This window comes from Ursus americanus, chromosome 21 (assembly GCF_024610735.1).
Source record: "Ursus americanus isolate L20-20 chromosome 21, mUrsAme1.1.p, whole genome shotgun sequence".
In the NCBI taxonomy this organism is placed as follows: Eukaryota; Metazoa; Chordata; class Mammalia; order Carnivora; family Ursidae; genus Ursus; species Ursus americanus.
The window spans coordinates 4108640-4127193 of NC_142147.1; the positions used below are offsets into that span (position 1 = coordinate 4108640).

At 49.1% G+C, this 18554-nt stretch overlaps 1 protein-coding gene across 1 annotated transcript in view; it reads right to left on the bottom strand.

The window, feature by feature from the left end:
- Window positions 1-1811: 1811 nt before the first annotated feature.
- Window positions 1812-18554, bottom strand: part of USP10 (ubiquitin specific peptidase 10) — a 72511-nt gene continuing 55768 nt past the window's right edge. The window contains exons 6-14 of the mRNA XM_045772846.2: window positions 18257-18366; window positions 17798-17853; window positions 17464-17567; window positions 14991-15090; window positions 14058-14235; window positions 11285-11450; window positions 8123-8267; window positions 6267-6332; window positions 1812-2839 (exon numbers count right to left, since the gene is read on the bottom strand). Of these exons, the coding sequence (XP_045628802.2) occupies window positions 2652-2839; window positions 6267-6332; window positions 8123-8267; window positions 11285-11450; window positions 14058-14235; window positions 14991-15090; window positions 17464-17567; window positions 17798-17853; window positions 18257-18366 (1113 nt within the window). The 3' untranslated portion in view covers window positions 1812-2651. The remainder of the gene's footprint in view (window positions 2840-6266; window positions 6333-8122; window positions 8268-11284; window positions 11451-14057; window positions 14236-14990; window positions 15091-17463; window positions 17568-17797; window positions 17854-18256; window positions 18367-18554) is intronic.

The following is an 18554-nucleotide window of genomic DNA, read 5'->3' on the forward strand; positions in this document are numbered from 1 at the left end:
AATTATTCACTCAAGGGACAAAACGGGAACTCCCAATTCCGGGCTGACGTCCCCTGTGACCTAATTCTGTCCCGTTGTGAGTTCCCTCGTACGTCTGCAGCTGGGTGTGCTGATCCGAGGAGAGAATAGGGAAGTCCCACCTCCGTCTCACACAGACGATCGGAGGAGGTAGGTGGGACGGGGCTGCACACGTGGACTCTTCCAAACAAAGGACATACGCACACAGAGGGTAACAGAGGAGCCCTTTGCTGGCTACCAGAGGCTGAACTGAAAAGTCCGGTGTCCCACACAGGGCAGAAACCTCGAGAAGGAATGCTGCACACTGTCCACAGACCAAGATGCCCAAGGCCCCACTGGACTAACTCAGTTCCACCACTCTTGAGAGACACTTGAGATCTTTCCAAGTTTCTCAATACCTCAGTCATTTCCAACAGATTTTGGCCTAAATGAAATATATACCTTAGCAACCTAAAGATTCCACAGAAACCCATCAATGATATTTGAGGGGACACTTTCTCATCTAAACAGGTAGGATGTGTTCTGAGACTTGGAAGCAGGTATCAACAAGGACATTCTTTCACCTCTTGTTCCAGATTCCTGTGAAAAGCCATTCCCAGATCAGAGGGCCTTATTCTTGAGAGGGCACTCAGTATGACTTACAGGGGCAGTCCAGCGACAGAGCCACTGACCCCACTAGGGGTGAAGGACCAGCACAGGTTACAGAGGCTAGGTGTGTATGGGGACAGGTAAGCCATTCGCACAGCAAGGACATCACCTGGATCACAGTATCACAACCCAGAGCTCAACTGGGTTCCACAATAGGGCTTTTTTTTTTTTTTAAGATTTTATTTATTTATTTATTTGACACAGAGACAGCCAGCGAGAGAGGGAACACAAGCAGGGGGAGTGGGAGAGGGAGAAGCAGGCTCCCAGTGAAGGAGCCTGATGTGGGGCTCGATCTCAGGACTCCGGGATCACACCCTGAGCCGAAGGCAGACGCTTAACGACTGCGCCACCCAGGCGCCCCTCCACAATAGGGCTCTTTATTCCATCTTTGGCTGGGTTACTGCTGGTGGGGTTTGCTTCCCCCAAAGTGAATTTGGACTCCATACACGTGTTCCTAAAAACTATACGTTATTTTAATGAGAACCTAACTGTAACTTGTAAGTCAGCTAAGCAAATCAGATTAGAATGGCAACAGGGAAATGGGCTAAGTGGACGGTGTGAGGACCGTGATTTTAAGAGTAAGCTGTGAACGCAGGTGGCACAAGGCTATGATTACGAACACCAGCCGCCGAGGGAGCTGCTTGGGGAGGGGCTCTGACCGCGTACACTTGCTTCTCTGCGGATCCCGGTACATTACCATGAATTGTCTGCATGGGCTGGAAGTGGGGGCACCACAGAAACGAGAGCCACTAGGAGTGGCCTGACCCGCACATGGCCTCCCTCCTCCCCATCTCTTCTGTCTGGGAAGGCCTCCTTTGCACAACCCAAAGGTGGCGTCTGAGCTGCTGCTAAGATACCCCAGCAGCACGATGTTGAGCCATGATTTGAGACTCTGGTGATGCTGACCACGCCAGGGCCAGGAACACCGCAGGGACGCGTCACCTCCCCTGTTCTGCGACTAGAAGATTCAAAAGCTCTATTTCCCCAAATCACTAGTTACTAACAGTGGACATATGAAACGAGCACAACCCGAGTCTTGGTTCATCTGGTTGGAGGGCTCGCTGTAATTCTGGGGGTGTCCTCGTGCCCCCAGAACTCCAGTGACGGGAAGAGGCGTCTGCAGTCAAAGAAACACCACGCACAGCTTTAAACCAACTTTGTGATTTTTATTGATGGGCGACAACTTCTGTATTCCTAGAGATCACTAAACTGTGTACGATTAGAGACGCAGCATTATAGAGAGCAGACAGCAGAATTAAACAGAGCGACTTAGGGAAGTATCAATCTTCATTATTTTGCCCACTGTTCATTACGTGTACACAGAAGCATGAACGCAATTTGAAATCTTTTAATGGCAATAAAGTTTACAATCACCCATCTATGCGGACTAACATCTTAACTCCAAATATCTGATCTGCAATGTGTTCGTAAGCAGCTTCTCATCGCACAATTATTAAAACGTATTTATTCCTGTTAGGAACCAGCAACTTATTTTTTGTATTTACGTTTCTTTTGAAGTAAGAACTATTTCTTCTCTGATAACTGGCTCATTTTTATCATTTATCAAAAACTAAAGGGTGGGAAGGAAAGTGTGATGGATTAAAAAATTTATTTTTTTAAGGAAAGATAAAATTCATTTTCACAAATTTACAAGTGTTGCTGGTGCAGGATTTATTCTACTAAGCAATTAGACTGGGAATCAAATGCAAGTCCCCCTTCTTACTCAGGAATCAGCATTATTTCAGAAACATGGGTTTTGTGTATTTTCTTAAATCAAGCGACAGTCTGTTGGAACCGAATGATTTTGATTTGGAAGGTAGACGTCAACGCGAACTGTTGCCCACAAATCCTGAGGCGTCTGCTTTCCGTTCTAGCCCATTTCTGCAAAGGACAAAGAGTCTCTCTAGAGAGGCGCTAAAGAGAGGGAGGAAGTCAGAGGGAGTCGGTGTCTGCAAGCGGGCGTCGGGCACACAGAGCGCAGGCGGCTACAGCAGGTCCACACGGCGGTAATACAGGAGGTAGGCTGTGCGCTCCGCAGTGGGCTTCACCACCTGGTACTGGTTGATCACCTTGACCGCCTGGTCATCGATGCGCAGCCAGCCGTTGAGGCCGATCTGGAAGACGTCCGTGGTGTAGTGGCCGCCCGTCGCACTGCTGCCGTGGTGGTAGACCACTGCAAGAGAGGGCCCACGGGCGCCCCGGTGAGAGAACCGCACCCCAGCAGCCGAGGGCGCCTGCCTGACCCCCCCGACAAAGCCACTGCATGTGACACACCTTACCGAGGCAGGTGGGACACAGAGACGTCACTACACAAAGCTATGTCACATAATCAAACTCCCTGCACAATTTACAGCAAAAAGCCACACGTGTGTATCTTAATGACATTTTTTTAAATGTTTAACACCTCACAAACACAAGAGACACCAGCTCGGTGGGGCTGTCGCACATGCCAGCCCCTCAGGTGAGGACTGCCCACTATTTCATGTCCATCACTGACGAGAGCACACGGGCCACAGCGTGAAAGACCGGCCGGCCCCCACAGAGCTGCCATCACCACACACCGACCAACCTCCAGAAATGCCGCCCAGAGACCCCAAAACGCTCATGCCCTTGATCCAGCCGATCCCACTTCTAGACTTCTGGAGAGCCCGTGAATCTCAAAGATGTCATAACAGTGAAAAAAACAGAAAAGCCTATATACTCGTGCTAGAAGGATTAGTGGATTATATCACAATAAGATGGACAGAGAGAGGGACTGGGGACATAGGAATATGCTTGTGAAAAAACATGAAAACACAAGAACCCCAGGTTTTCTGTGACTGTCATCACAACGAGTGACCTCGCCGCCTCAGGAGGGACAGCAGGGCTGTGATGTGGGCTGAGTGTGTAGCAGTCCCACCGAGAGGGCACCAGTCATCACACTTTTTCCTTTTAAAAAGTTCTAATTTTCCATGTTTCAACAAATAATGCCAAAATAATAATAAAAATACCATTTGTTATATACTTAGAAAAAAATTCTGTGGGGCGCCTGGGTGGCACAGCAGTTAAGCGCCTGCCTTCGGCTCAGGGCGTGATCCCAGCATTATGGGATCGAGCCCCACATCAGGCTCCTCTGCTGAGAGCCTGCTCTTCCTCTCCCACTCCCCCTGCTTGTGTTCCCTCTCTCGCTGGCTGTCTCTCTCTCTGTCAAATAAATAATAAATAAATCTTTAAAAAAAAAATAAAAGAAAGAAAGAAAAAAATTCTGTAACCTAAAGACACCAAAAGCCGCACCTTCCCCTCCGTGAGGAGGAGGGCTGAGGGGCCCGGGCAGCAGACAGGAGGCGGGGTGGGGGAAACGTCCAGGGGGCCAGCAACGTGGCCAGGCAAGCTATGTGCCACCACTAGGGGCAAAAAGGACAGACACTTGAAGAGGCACTATACTTGGCTGTTGGGAATGTCACCGGGCTCTGGTGGCCGCGGTCATTCCTCGGGAGGACCCAGCCTGCTCCGGGCCCGTGGCCACCACTGGTGGGAGGACAACCCCTCTGGCAAAGCAGCCTCTGGGGGCTCAGAGGCTGCCGCAGCTCTATCCCTGGCCACCCACATGACAAACACACTGGCCGCCCGAGGGTGGAAGACTGCAGCACAACCAGGCAGGCAGCAGTAGCAGGACCAGCACAGGTGCTGCTGGCCACAGCGCTCAAAGGGCCATCAAGGGCATGGAAGAAGCTTGGCACGGCTGGTCCTTTTGACCCCAAATCCGCTTTAAGGCTTTCGTCCTGGATTTTCACTTTCAAGACCTACCTGACTTGGGCAACAGTTTATATAAAGTGACCTATCAGTGGGATTTAAAGGACCTGTGGTTTAACTGATCCGTATTTCGTTCCGGACACCTCCATTTTAAAACCTCCAGAGCAGGGACTGCACACGGCTGGGGTCTCGGAAGCGGCCGCCCAGGGACTGGCAGGGCACGTCAGGGCCAGAGGAGAGCCCCTGATGAACTGGACTGGGCAGTGCGGCATTCACTTGCTCTCTCGATCCCACTATCCGAACCATTTTCACCAAGCTCTTCCTCACTCACATTTTATAGAAAATTCCAACCAAACGAATACAGTGCCCTTATTTCTGAGATTAGAAGCCGTGAGAGGAGGAGTCAGGACTGCAAGTGACAGCCCCAGTTCAGACGCTGGGCCAAGGCCACAGCAGGTGGAACAGGACCACACTGGGGCTCCTTGAGCAGGAAACCTGGAAAACCTCGCCCTCAATCCACAGCCTCCCCCCACAATGGCCCCAAGAGGTAGAGCGGCAGGGAGGCAGCAAAAGCACTTCATCTCCCCCTGGGGCCTCGGTGCCAAGCTCCCTGAGTAGGCAGAACCCCAGGGCTCATCTGGTCCTGGAGGCAGGCTGCAGAGCCTGAGCGCCAGCCAAGGCGGCAGGGCTTCCGTGACAAGGCAGGTCAAGGAAAGGGCTGGAGACACCACAGGAGTGCATGGCCACCCTGTCTGGGAGGAGCCATGATCAGCTGCCTTGGGGGAGAAGAGAAAGTCAAGGGCACAGCCTGCAGGAAGAAAGACCCGACTGGGCCAAACCCCTACCTGTGTGGTGCAGGAACCTGACCCCCTGATCAGGGCCCAACCCAACCTCCTAAATGCACAGGAGAGACTGACGGCTGCACGGTGAAGCCCAGCCAGGCCACCACGCATCAGAGTAGAGAGCGTGTCTCTCAGAATTTGGGTTTCTTGTTTTGTAAGATGGGGATACCACCATATCTCTCAGGACAGCTGTGAGGAATAAATGAGGTACTACAAAAAAGGTACCTAGTAGAAAGGTTCAATAAACATGTGGGGGTCAATAAGAGTTATGTTATTTTAAATTACAAACAGGCTCATCAAAGCCAACACAAAAGGCGGATAACAAAGCAGCTAGAAAATCCTAATAAAAAAGGCCAGAAAGCACACGCAGTTGTTGCAAACAGTGACTACCAGAAGAGACATAAAGCCTCCAAGGGCCAGAAGACTCAGGCTATAAAAGAGCAAGGAGGACGGAAGGAAGGACACAAGGTGCCACAGAAAGCAACGGGCCAGGAGGTAAGAGGTGTCAGGGCCCCCAGTTCTGGGGCCGCAGGGGTGCCATCGCCTCCCTCGGAGGGCTCCGAGCCTGAGTGTGGCAGCCCAGGAGCCCAAGCGAGCCAGCGCAGTGCGGAAGACCACCCGGCGGAGCGTCTGTGTGAGACCCGCTCTCCTAACCTGACCAGGCCACTCCGTGGTAGCGCCCCCACAGGTACCGCCCCCCACAGGTAGCGCAACTGCAGCAGCAAAGGTCACACCCCCAAACTGCTGGCCCGGCAGCCTCACATTTGCTCTCTGACTCGAAGACAGAAATGATGCTAAACAAGGGCTGGATTCAGCTTAGAGCCAAAAGGATATTCTGTCAATTTCCAAGCACCAAATGTCAGGACAAACACACATTTTCAAAAGATGTACTGACTTAGCAAGTCCATGGGGAAAGCAGCAGAAGCGTCTATTCTCCGTGTTAGGTGGTATTACAGCAAAACCGTGCCTGGGCATAAACCCTTTTATCACTGCTTTAGTAAGGAAATAATAGACAAATGTACTTACCTGCAAATAGCCTATAGGTTCTGTGGCATTTAAAATTCTTATTTTTAACCCCTGGAGAAAGCAGTTCTGAAAAACAAAATACCAACAGCTGTGGTCTATAAAAGCACTTAAAGAAAGGCTCAGAGTGACGGAAGCGAAGAGCTGACAATGGTCCCCACTCACATGCACCACCTGGCAGACCAGAATAACAAAACCCACTGCCCCCCTCATGTGCACAGGCCCTGCCCATGGGGGGACCAGCGGGCGGTACAGCAACGCACATCGCCAGCAACCAGTCGGAGCAGAAAGAGAAGAGACAGTCTGAGCACCCCGCGCTCATGCTTGAAGCCCCTTAGAAGCAGATAGTCTAAACACTGGAAAAGAAGAAAGCTGCCCACTTAGAAACGGAACAGCCCCAGGAAACCTAAGAACTGAAATGTTTTATGCGTGAGTGAGACCACAGAATTTCCACTGTGCGAGAGTCAGATGGTCTCTCCAAGGAGGCACTGGCCTACCAGCTGGGCAGGGGGGCAGTCCTGTCCTCGGGGCCCCGGGGCCCCTGCAGGAGCTGTGCGCCTGCACGTGGACTCCTGCCACAGCCACCACCCGCCAGCCTCTCCCATCCCCCCACCCATGACCCACATCAGGGCCTCCGGTCCTCCCTTAGCTCATTTCTCTTTCTAGAAAGCATTTAAGGTGGCAGCTGATATAAAAACACACATAACAAGCAAGAAAACATCTTGTCTATAAAATTCGTGTAGTCAGTCCAAATGGTTAATCTGGGCTTGAGGGACGATACAAGAGTACGGGGCACTGGATGGCCCTCTGGGCTCAGTGCACGCTCCTCATTCCCTCACAGCCAAGGCACAACAGCACGGGCGACCCAGTATGTGCTTCTGGGGGGGGGGGCATTTTCTCCCGCTTTCTGGTTCTCAAATGGGATCAGGAAAACATGCTGCCTCTGAAGGAAGCCCCTCCAAGTGGGGAGGCGGGAGGCACATTAACCCGGCCCAGGAGTCAAAGCCGTCAGCTGACGACCTGAAGACCTGAAGACCGGCTGCGGAAATGCAGCGTCCCTGCCTGGGGCTCTGGGTGGGGCCAGCTACCCCCCAGGTCTGGAGTCACAAGCTGGGAAGGAGTGGAGTGTGGCTGTGCTGTGTGGTGGGGACGGAAGGGGAGGGGCCAGCGACACCTTCACTCCTCTGCAAAACCCAGGAATGAGGTCCCACAACTCCTTCTCTGTTTTCCACACTCCTCAATGTTTTGAGGATTACCTCCAGCTTGCTCCCAATGAAGCCTAGGACTGAACGGTACCTTCTTCACAAATCCCGAAGCTTTCAAGGAAAGTATTCCCTCAAGCTGCGCTTTTACCAAGACAACCTAAACTTCGTGCTTTGGTCAAAACGTGTCGAGGCTGCTGAGCCCCGGTTACCTGCAGAGACTTGTGGCTGACAGCATGCCACAAACCTGACCCAGCGTCATGCAACAAGAGGTCAGAGGAACCCCCAGTGGCCTATGGGCCACATTCTCTCACTTCACTGAAAAAGCCCATTTCACCAGGCTGGGCCGGGACAGCTGCTAACACTTAGTATAAAGAAAATGATTTTGTACCACTAATCTATAGGTATTTCTAGAAAAATGACGCTCATTTTGAGGGACAAAATTTCTGTTTCTCTAATCTAGTAAGATTACACGGCTTACTGATTTTTGCCTTTAATTTTCAAGGCTACTCTTTGGTGACGATTTTAATACCAAGGTCTATTATAAGCCGAGAAATTTAAAAACAGAAAGTCATTATACAGAAATGCTAAGTGCCAAGTTCACTGATTCCCAGGACAACTGTCACCATGAAGGGTTTCACCTTCCACGTTTGTTACCTTTACTGATTTCCAAGTCCACAGGATATTCAATATTTTTTATGAGCTTCTGGCATCCACCAGTCTTCTCGTAAACAAACCGTTTGAGGTGCAGCACAAGGACAGGAGGGAGCTTCTCCAGAGTCACTCTTCGACTTATCTCCACCTAAGGCACAAAGCAGAGGAGGGCCCACCATGCCTTACTTCACGCGGCAGCAGACACATGTCCGTCACACAAGGACCCCCTGTGAGAGCCGGTGGCCTGACGGTCCAGGACAGCACTGCTCAACCCTTGCTGGGTCGAGGCAGCTTCTGAAAATCTAACATTCTGCTAAGAGGCCTTGTGAGAGCTACAAACATTCCTCGTAGAAAAAGGCATACATCCCTCTACACGCAACTGCAGGAGATCCCATGGATCCCTAATCCCATGTGTGAATGCCACGTTAAGAACCTTTGCTCTGTGACGCATTCATGACGCATCGGCACAAAAATTAAAAGCTAACTTAGCAGCAGTACTTTGCATTACATATGTATTAACATGTTTTTTTTAGTCAGTCCCGTAGCATCAATTAAACGGAAGCCAGAGTGTTTCTCAAAGTAAGTGTTCTAAATAACCTATTCTAAATAACCCAACAGCCATCTAGTCTAACCATTAGTTTTACAAGTTTCAGTTTTATCAACTTATATGCTCCCTACATGCTTTCACAGGTCTAATGAATGCTGCTTTTCATTAAAATGCACCCTCACATGGGGGCGCCTGGGTGGCTCAGTTGTTAAGCATCTGCCTTCGGCTCAGGGCGAGATCCCGGCGTTCTGGGATCGAGCCCCACATCAGGCTCATCTGCTGGGAGCCTGCTTCTTCCTCTCCCACTCCCCCTGCTTGTGTTCCCTCTCTCGCTGGCTGTCTCTATCTCTGTCAAATGAATAAATAAAATCTTTTTTTAAAAAAATAAATAAATAAATAAAATGCACCCTCACAAACTATTCTTATTCCCTTTATTTACTGTTCTTTGTACTTAGAAACCCTTTGATGCTTTCTGAATTTACATGAAGGATACTTCTGGTAGAAATATTTGTTTGAGTCACAATCTAAAAGATAAGAGCATAGATAAGAAACCAAGAAAGCTTTCAGAAGACCACATCCACATCCGGGTGGAGGTGTCTTAATGGGCACCTGGTTTCCCACCCCGACTCCGATCCCAACAAGAACGTGTGAATGATGGAAAAGTGTGGCTACAGCTCAACAGTTAAAAAACCGGGATTCTGATGAGTGGACTCCAGCTTCCTCATTCGTGAATCGGGAGTTGGACAAACGTGTCTCTGGGATGCTTCTCAGTGCTGGCAACCCAGATTCTGACCTCAAGTTTTCAGGCAATTCACCAAGTGGCTAATCTGAAATTCTTCCGAGTGTTTTGGGTTTCCAGACAAACTGAGACACACTTTTCTTCGCCCAATAAAACCAGACCTTTTCTATACAGCAAGTATTTTGTATAATCGTATTTTCCCATGGACCTTCATAATGTGTTCCCAAAGCAAAAAACCTTGTGACCTTAAAATATAAAAACATTCAACTGGGTATTTTAACAAGTAAATTTAAAGAAACTACATTCCAGAAAACGTGATACTTGCTCTTTCCAGATATCCCCACCCCATACGAACTGCCCGAAATCTTCCTTTCTCGAACATCTGCTTTTCTGAGTGTTCCTGCTCTTGATCTGGTAACACACCACCACCATCACGGAGCTGGGACAGTTTGCAGTTCCATTTTCTTCTTCGAGACTCCACCAAAATGCCTCTTCTTTCTTCCATCCTTCCTCCACCTGCTATCTAGAACAAGCCACACTCTCTCCTCTATCTCATCTGCACCCTCCCCACAGTCCACAGCTAACTGCAGCAGGAGCAGGAGAGGACAACCGCCATGTGAGGGGGCTTTGCCGGCAGCCTGGGGAAAAGCAGAAAGCCGCCTGCGGGATGAGTGCCTACCAACCCCCACGGGTGGCCGCAGAGAGCGAGCGAGGAGAGAGGCTCGGGGGCCAGGACAGTGACTCCACCTCCAGAGCCACAGCTGCCACAGTATGAGCCAAGCACACAACTCAGCCACACCAACCAACCTCCCCGAAAACAAATACCCACTTTCTCTCTCATTAAGTTCCACCGCCAGCCTCAGCTTATTCACTTAAGCCAAGTGCCAAGATTCTGTCTCTCGCTCCTACCACTTTTATTTTTTAAACAAAATCGCCCGTGGGAAGCAAGTCAGAAAACGTGGTGGAGGATTAGGCGTAACTATGTGTGGCTCTCCCCAGAGGACGGCTTCATCAGCCCCAGCAGGAGGCCCCAGATGAACCGAAGGTCTCCACGTCCTCCTCCACTCTGCTCTCCCGGCGCGCGCTGCACAGCCAGGGAGGCCCACTGAGCTCCGTGGGGTGCTGGCAACGTCTACTCCTCATGCACCTTCAGCGGACACACAGTCCCTTCACAGCAGGCCTCCCAGGGACACTAGGGACGGTCCAAACAAGTGCTGCCAGGAGTCACCACGATCTCAGCAAAGGAGAAGACCCCCTCGACCAGAGTGGAAAACAGGCGTAGAGGGTACATCTGGACCCCAGTAAGCTCTTCGAGAGCAGAATATTCTCTCCCTCTCCTGACTCGGCTGACAAGTACACCCCACAAAGCTATTTGCTTCCCTTGACTCCTGAACAGTGAAAGACTCAGACTTTTATCCTTTTCAGACCAAATAAAAGACTAATAGGCATGAAAAAAGCTAGTTTCTATTTGTCAATGTCCCTGAAGACCTACCATCAAAAGCAAAATCACTATGTTTGGAATCTCTTTTCTCTCCTAATCTCGTGGAACTGTGCTCTATGACATCAGGGATGGCCTCCGTTAGAGGTAGTACCGATTTTTATTTCATCATGATTAGACTACCAGAAACTTAAATGTAGCTCAGGGTAAATAACCTAAACGATCATTACCTTGGGTATACAGTTTAGAGGTAAAGAAGGTTGCTAGGGGCATGTTTCAACCATTTCATTCTAAAAATGTGGAAACTTCCAGTCCAAAACAGTTAAGTGACAGGGTTAAGAGGCAGAATGCAAACACACTTCTCCTCGCTCCTACTTCTGCGCTCTTTCCACCACGCCAGAGTGCCTCAGCACAAACGTTCAAGATCAGCTATGAGTATACCTCTTGTTTGGTTTTTGTGGTATAACCCTGGACAGACTCTCTTGCCACCAAGCTCTCCAATGCATCCTGGACCGTCCGGATCCTGTCAGACTGGATGTCCAGCTGCAAGGTGAAGAATGGCTGCAAAGTGGCCGACTCCTTTGAACTCTGCTGGTAAACCACAGACCTAAGAGGCCAAGACAAAAACAGAACACTGTCAGAGACCACTCCTTCCCGTTCTCTGTTAAGGTGAGCCAGCAGGAGAAGAGGCATTAACTGAAAATGAGATTGCTGAGAATCATTTTCAGAAGACCAGAGAGAACACAAAAGCCAAAAATGCACTGAATTTAAAAACAATCCTGCTGAATACCACCCCCTAAGTGTTTCTAGCAACTATGCACCAGCTGATCGTTCTCCCAGGGCAAGCACGCTGGAAGAAAGACCGTTCACCTTCCGAATCCCTTCACCTCCACCCCACACTTTATTTAACACACCAGTCAGTAAATGCGCCTATCTGGCCATGGCCTCAAATGCGGACACTCTCCATTTCTCAAAGTATCATAGCCCGTTCTAATAAAAGAGAGGAAACCCCAGGGTAAAGAGTATGTTTCATGGCATTTTCCCCCTACGAAAATGACTTACAAGAGAAGAGGAGCAGGGTGTGTATGATAAAAAATAAGCTAACATTCCAGGAAACAAGGCTACCTACCACCCTCAAGAAGAAGGGTGCCGATTCAACCTTGTTTTCTTAGCTGGTTTTTCATTTCATTTTTCTTTTTCTAAGTTTTACTCAGAAAAACTTGTGTGCTTGGCCCATCTCTCACTTAGCCCCAGCAAGGAAACATTCCAGGAGCTCCACAAGGAATTCCACTTCTGCAGCCTGAGTGACCTAGTTTACGACGGCCATCACATGGGTGTGCGTGGATACTGAGGCTTTACAGAGCAGACGCCGTGACGAGCAAGCTAAAGGGCCTCCCGTTCGCATGCTGCTTCCCTGCAGCGCGATGTGAGGACGCACCTTCACGCGCCCTCCCTTCGAGTGTACGGATGCGGGAGCAACGGCCACCCCCCTGGTTCCGAGAGCGGCCGTGGGAGCAGCAGGCATTAAAACTGGTGAAGGAGTCAAGAGGCGGTCCTCTTGACTCCCAACGGCCTGGACTTTTATTCACGTGGCCTGAGGGGAAAGGTGAAGAAAGGTGCTGGTTTTCCTGGGGGAAGTGAAAACCCACCCAAAGAGGGTGAATTTTAAAAGAAAAACCTTCCGGCTGTCCGAACAAGGAAGGAAGTGCACTTCCTGATGGCTAATGCACATAGGAAAGAAGTCTCCTAAGTTATAAGAGTTAATTCCTATCCTTGCTTTATTATTTCTCAAAAATATCAACAATCAATTTCAACACAAAAAGACCACTGAGGCTAGAGGCCTGACAGAGCCATGGAGGCCAAGCTAGAAATTTCTCAAAGTGGATTCTGGTTTTTCCCACTGGTTAGTCTCAAACAAGTGTGGGCTCTTTGGGAATGTTGGTCTCAGTGGCCTTGCAATCACCGGGCTTGTTCCCTCATCCTCTTTCCCATCCCTAAGGGACAGGCCCAAGAATGCTAACATCAGAGGTCTAATGCAGAGCTAAGGGCACAAGACGGCCTCCTCTCACTGCTGTCGCCTGACCTGGATCCCTGCTTCCCTTCCCAAAACAGCCCAGCCCAAGGAATCACATCTGGCAAAAACAAGTTATGGCGGCAGCGGTCAGGGGCCGGGCGTTCCCTGAGAGCACACCTGACCACAAGGCTGATGTGGAGCGACTCCAGAACAGAAGGGGGCCCGCAGGCTCAAGCTCACAGTGAAGAGCACAGAAATGACCTGTTCAAGGTGACGAGGTGGCATGACTGGCTTCTGAATCCCATCCGACAGAGCAGCACTGACTGGCTTGTGAAGGAGCCAGTGGACATGCTGAGGTTTTATTAGCCTACTGAAAGGGGCTCACCCTAAGCTGTACCACAGCAGAGAGAGACCGAACTAACTCTCCATGCCTTGGAAAGGGTGTTACTTCTTTTGGATACACAGCATTTGGGACAAGCAAAGGGTGAGTCTCACTAAAAAAACACCCTTGTAGGATACAATGCGAGGCCTTCCCAGAAGAAATCCTGCTCTAAGAGGCCCTTTGGGACTCTGGATGACTGAACCTCCTTGGAGAAGGCCCCCATGCTCCTGAGTTCCACATAACGATGGTCCAGAACGGCTCTAATGCAATCAAATAAAAGCCTTCTAGAAGGACGTCATGGAAGCGCAATGAGCAGCTGGTTTATGGGAAATGGGGCAGAGGAGGGGCCCAGACACTCCAGGAGGCCCCACGTGCCCCTTTACACAGAACTCTCCCTCCACACTCCCTTACCTTTCTAGCTCACTCAGTCCCGGCGTCTAATATTCCTCTAGTCAGACACAAGAATTTCTTCTCTTAACAAAACATGTATTTCAACTTAACAAGTCTTTCTCTTCCTACCTAGCGGTGAGCAGCTGGCCTGAGGGAATGTAGTGCTGATGGAGTGAGGGAGCAGGAGTCAGAGCGGTCGCCGGGCCCTGGGGGCCAGCGCCCTGTGCTGAGGTGCCGTGCGGGGCGGGAGCAGTGCAAGCACTGGGCAGGACAAGCACAGGGAAGTCCAGGGACAGAGCGGGCACAGAGGCGTAAAGGCAAGCCATCGAGTCCAAAATTTCTTAGACACGTCTTATACCTTCCCCCTTCAGCAAAACGGCAAAACCCTGAAAAAGGCAAACACTAAAGTATTCCAGAAAAGCATAAACCTGATGTGTCCACCAAAAATGCCAGTGATTGGGGTCTGAACAAACTCCGCCTGGCGAGTGACTGAAGTCTTATTTCTGGGGCCCACTTGCTCCCATTCGTCCTCACTTCCTTCGCCTGGTTCTTCCTGCTCATCTTCATTCACTGAGTGGCTTTTGGGTCCGTTGGAAATAGTGAGTTCTGAAAAGGAGACAGTTCGCTTAAGCTACCACTGGCAAAAGTAACAGCAAAAAGGTTTTAGAGAAAGGTTCTGCATAAGCCACCCGCACAGTTAGCTTTCAAAATGAAATCAGGGTGTGTCCTACATGGAGAACAAATGCAACACGTATGTCCACCGGACCCCTGCTGGAATGAACTACCCAAGACAGCGTGCTCAGGACAACTGGGAAATCTGAAGGCGGACTGGAAATCAGGCATTGACTATGGAATCACAGCCAGATTTCCTAATTCGGTAAGGGGCTTCGGTCATGCAGGGGAGCGTCCTCATCCTCAGGAAATGCACACTTTGGCACTTAGGGGCGAACTAAACTGGTATCTGCAACTTAACTTGTGTCACTCAGGAAACTGTGTGTGGGGACAGAGACAGACAAAGCATGACAACATGCTAGCAGGTGCAGGATCCAGCGCTTATACAGGCATTCGCCAAACTATTCTCCCAGCTTTTCTGCATGTTTCATCATTTTCCTAATTAAGAGTTGAAGGGAAAAAAAGCAGAGGTTCTGGATATATTTTAAATTATCCAAGTAGAACATTCTCAATGGTCTATAAAAAAAGCAATATAAAGATAACCAGACTCGCCCTAGTGAGAAAGGGACTCAAAGGGTCAATGACCTGGGGGAAAAGCAACGTACTCCACGAGCAGGTGACATGTGTTCAAAAGCAATTCTTAAGGAAAGGTTCTCACTTAATTTTGTGGCAAATAGACCGCAACGTACTTGTGTTATTTGGTGACAGGAGTTTCTTCAGGTTCAGCATTTCCTCATGAAGTCCATTTAGAATGAAGCCCAAGTACTCCTCAGCATCTTCCTGTCGACCCTGAAAAGGCCAGATGTGAGCACATTAATTTTAATTGCTCACCATGCAAGGACTGCAGGGAATATTACACCTGCGTATTCGGACTAGGTCTCCTCTTAAATTTTCAACAAGATTTAATGTAAAGTGTTTCCCAAAGTCACATGAGCTCTCCTTTGGACCACTGAAATGGGTAAGCTGAGAGGAATGAGGATGGGGGAGGGGGACCAACTATACCTTTATGTCTGAGTACAGAATGAGTAGGAGCTTTTATTTATTGTTTTTTCATATTTTTGCAAATATTCTACAATAAATACACATTACCTTTATGAAAAAAAAGTTATTTAACAGTTGCTCTTCTGTTGACATGAAATAGAAGAACAGGAACTAGAGGTCTAGGGCCACCTCACTGCACAACCCCAGGGGCTAACGGTCACACTGGCAGTTGTGAATAGCAGCCTGTGTGTCTCCTTCTATTTTTGATGATGGGCAACTATAGGGGAAAGGACCCAAATTATACATGAAAAGCTCTATTGATTCAAAGATGTAGCTAACAGTTGTACACACACACACACCAGCAAAATCATTTATAGATGAGTCATGCGATAGTCACATATTTGTCTTATAATCTCGGGATTAGTTCCCACTTCATTCTTTGGAGAAGAACCACGTGTTCCAAGGATTTTCAAAGTCCTCTCTCGCAGTCTCAGGGTATATTTGTTTGTTCCACATAGAACTGCGGCTCTACACAGACAGCAGCTGTTCGGAGCTGAGTACGCTCTGTGTGTGGAAAAGGACAGAAACTGGCTAGCTCAAGATGCAGGAAAAGTTGACATAGCAGGCGTGGGGCTACTGTTATTGGAAAGGTCTGCTTGCTGGGCTGGTCCTCGGTTGGCATCTGGGAACTTGGACGTGGGGAGGGATCCCCCCATTCTAAGAAGCAAAGGGACTGTGCCGAAATTGCGCCGTGCGGTTTGTGGCGCACACCTGCTCTCCCTCTGAAGTCTGGGATTCTGGTTTGCGCTAGGCAGACGATGCCTCTGTAACCAGTCCTTGGTACGACGCCTGGGCACTGAGTCTCCAATGCGCTTCCGCAGCAGACAACATTTCACACGTGCTGTCACACGCCGATGCTGGGAAATTAAGTGCGTTCTCTTGACGCACCAGGAGAGGAGTCTCAAGGTTTCCCATGGCGGTCTGATCTCGCCTTTGTGTCCCTGCACTGTACTAAACCCTGCGTGGTAACAGCTTCTGAGTCCCGTGAGTCCTTCCATCAAATCACCAAACCTGAGCGTGGTGTGGGGAACCCAACAGAGCCAATATTCATGTGAATATTGGAAGTGAAAGACACTTCTGTCAATGAATATAACTTCTGAACAGGATTTGGGTGGGACTTGACCACAGGATGCTCCCTGAGATTCACTGCTTTACCTCTGCCTCCGCCTGAGCTGCACAGCCCTCCTCTGGCTCCGAAAGCATCGGTGTATGCATCTATTTTAGTACTTCTCTTGCTGGTCTGTCTCCTTGGATGACATATCTAACTCTCCAGTTGGACAAGTGAGCTCTTTGCGGGCAGAGGGCAGCTTACTCCATGTCTGCGTCCCTACCATTCTGTACATTTCTTATTCCCTGGGAGATGAGCACTTTGAGCTAAGCAGCAGCTCAGAGGAATAAAGCACTCCTGGTGGTGTCCGGCTACACCGTCCCTGCCGTTCACCCTTCCTCAAAACAAGGAGCTTCAGTATTACTCTACTCAGCTTTAACAGAATTGTTTTGATGCTTTTTCTTTCTAAATAATTTCCCTAAGCATCATTTCAATTGCTTACACTGACTCATCACAAACTCTACACAAGACCTCCTTGGCCCTTGGTCCCCCGCCTTCAGGAGCGAGTGTATGACGGGAAGACACAGATAAGAGAGTCAAGGAGCTGCTTTAGAAACGTGTATGCCGAAGACCTAGCTCTCCTGAAGGCCGCCACGATTCCGGGCGCAATGACCAGGCCCCATCTAAACGGCAGTGCAGTGGTGAAGAAGCTGACTGTAACGCCAGGCTCTGCACTTACGAGCTGTGTGACCTTGGACGAGGATCTCACTTTTCTCAACTGTAACAGGAGACGACCACACTTCACGCACAGGGTTAGGAAAGCTAGCGTATGGGAAGAACTTACAAGAGTACTCGGGGCACAGTAAATGATGCGTGAGCAGCTCTGATGACGGTGATTATCACATTTTTAATACTCATTCAAGCAACTGACTCCATAGTAAGCCTAGATCTACCGAAGCCCCAGCCAACCCCCGCGCTCGAAGTGCAGAGCAGGCCCTGGACAGGCTCCGGCGCAGACACAGAGCGGAGCAAGAGGCGAACTTTCTACTGGCTACATGAGAGCAATGCCAAACCTTTTCAGACAGGCTCGACTTGATAACGGTCAGAAGTCTGTAAATATACGTAGGTTCAAAAGCAGCTCCAGGGCGGATATCTCTCACGATTTTATCCCCAAGAGCTGCAATGGAAACAGGACACAGATTTTCGTAACGAAAATGAAGTCTTAAAATGATGAAAAGCAGCAGAACCCCCCCCCCACCCTCACACAATGCTGAGAATAGCACAGGTGTAGCATCTTGCATTTTAAAAACATTCTCTTTCCAACAGGACTCAATTTATGACATTCCATCACCTGACCTCCTAACTGTCCATATGTCATGGGCATCAGAAGACCTCATTTGTACTCACCTTGTCTGGGTTTTGGAGGTACTGGCATATTAGTAAACTCATTCATTAGCCGAACACTATAAACATGGGGGGGGGGAGAAAAAGTTTAGTACATGTTTTAAAAAAGACATATTTTACTAAAGAGCCTTGATGGCTAAGTAGAATTTTAGTAGGAAGATGGCGAATTTTAAGTCACCAATGCCATACTAGCTAGTGAGTTCTTAAATCTCTTCTCTGTCAGGTTTTGGTGTACTTTAAGGATCGTACACTGGTAAACATTACACTTACGTAAATGACCCTGCAGAGCACGAATAAACGCTCTGGTTAACTTCCACACAACATCAGCAGGACATTCTTTTAAGAAATAAAACTATAGGACTCATTTGCAACAAATTAAGAACCTTGCTAAACTATTTGAATTCAAATTATCAGAGGCGAAAAAACCCAGCCCCTAAACACATCTGTAAGCACCTTACTTACAAGCTATCTATCATGGGTGTCGACGTACAAGGCCTTTGCACTTTTGAATAGAGAGGAATGAACTTCATCAGGTGATACATCGGAGGGCAAGCAACCAGTGCCTGCAGTGTCTGAGTATTGGCAGTAAGGAAGCGTAAAGGAAATGAAACAGACACTCCAATGCTTCTGAAAGGTACATTAAACCCAAAGCATACAAAACTAAATACGCCAAGGACACTGAAAGACTTACAAATGTAAACATAAAAAGGAATAAACCAAATAACCATGAGGATAACTGCCCTGTGATTTCCATGTAAGG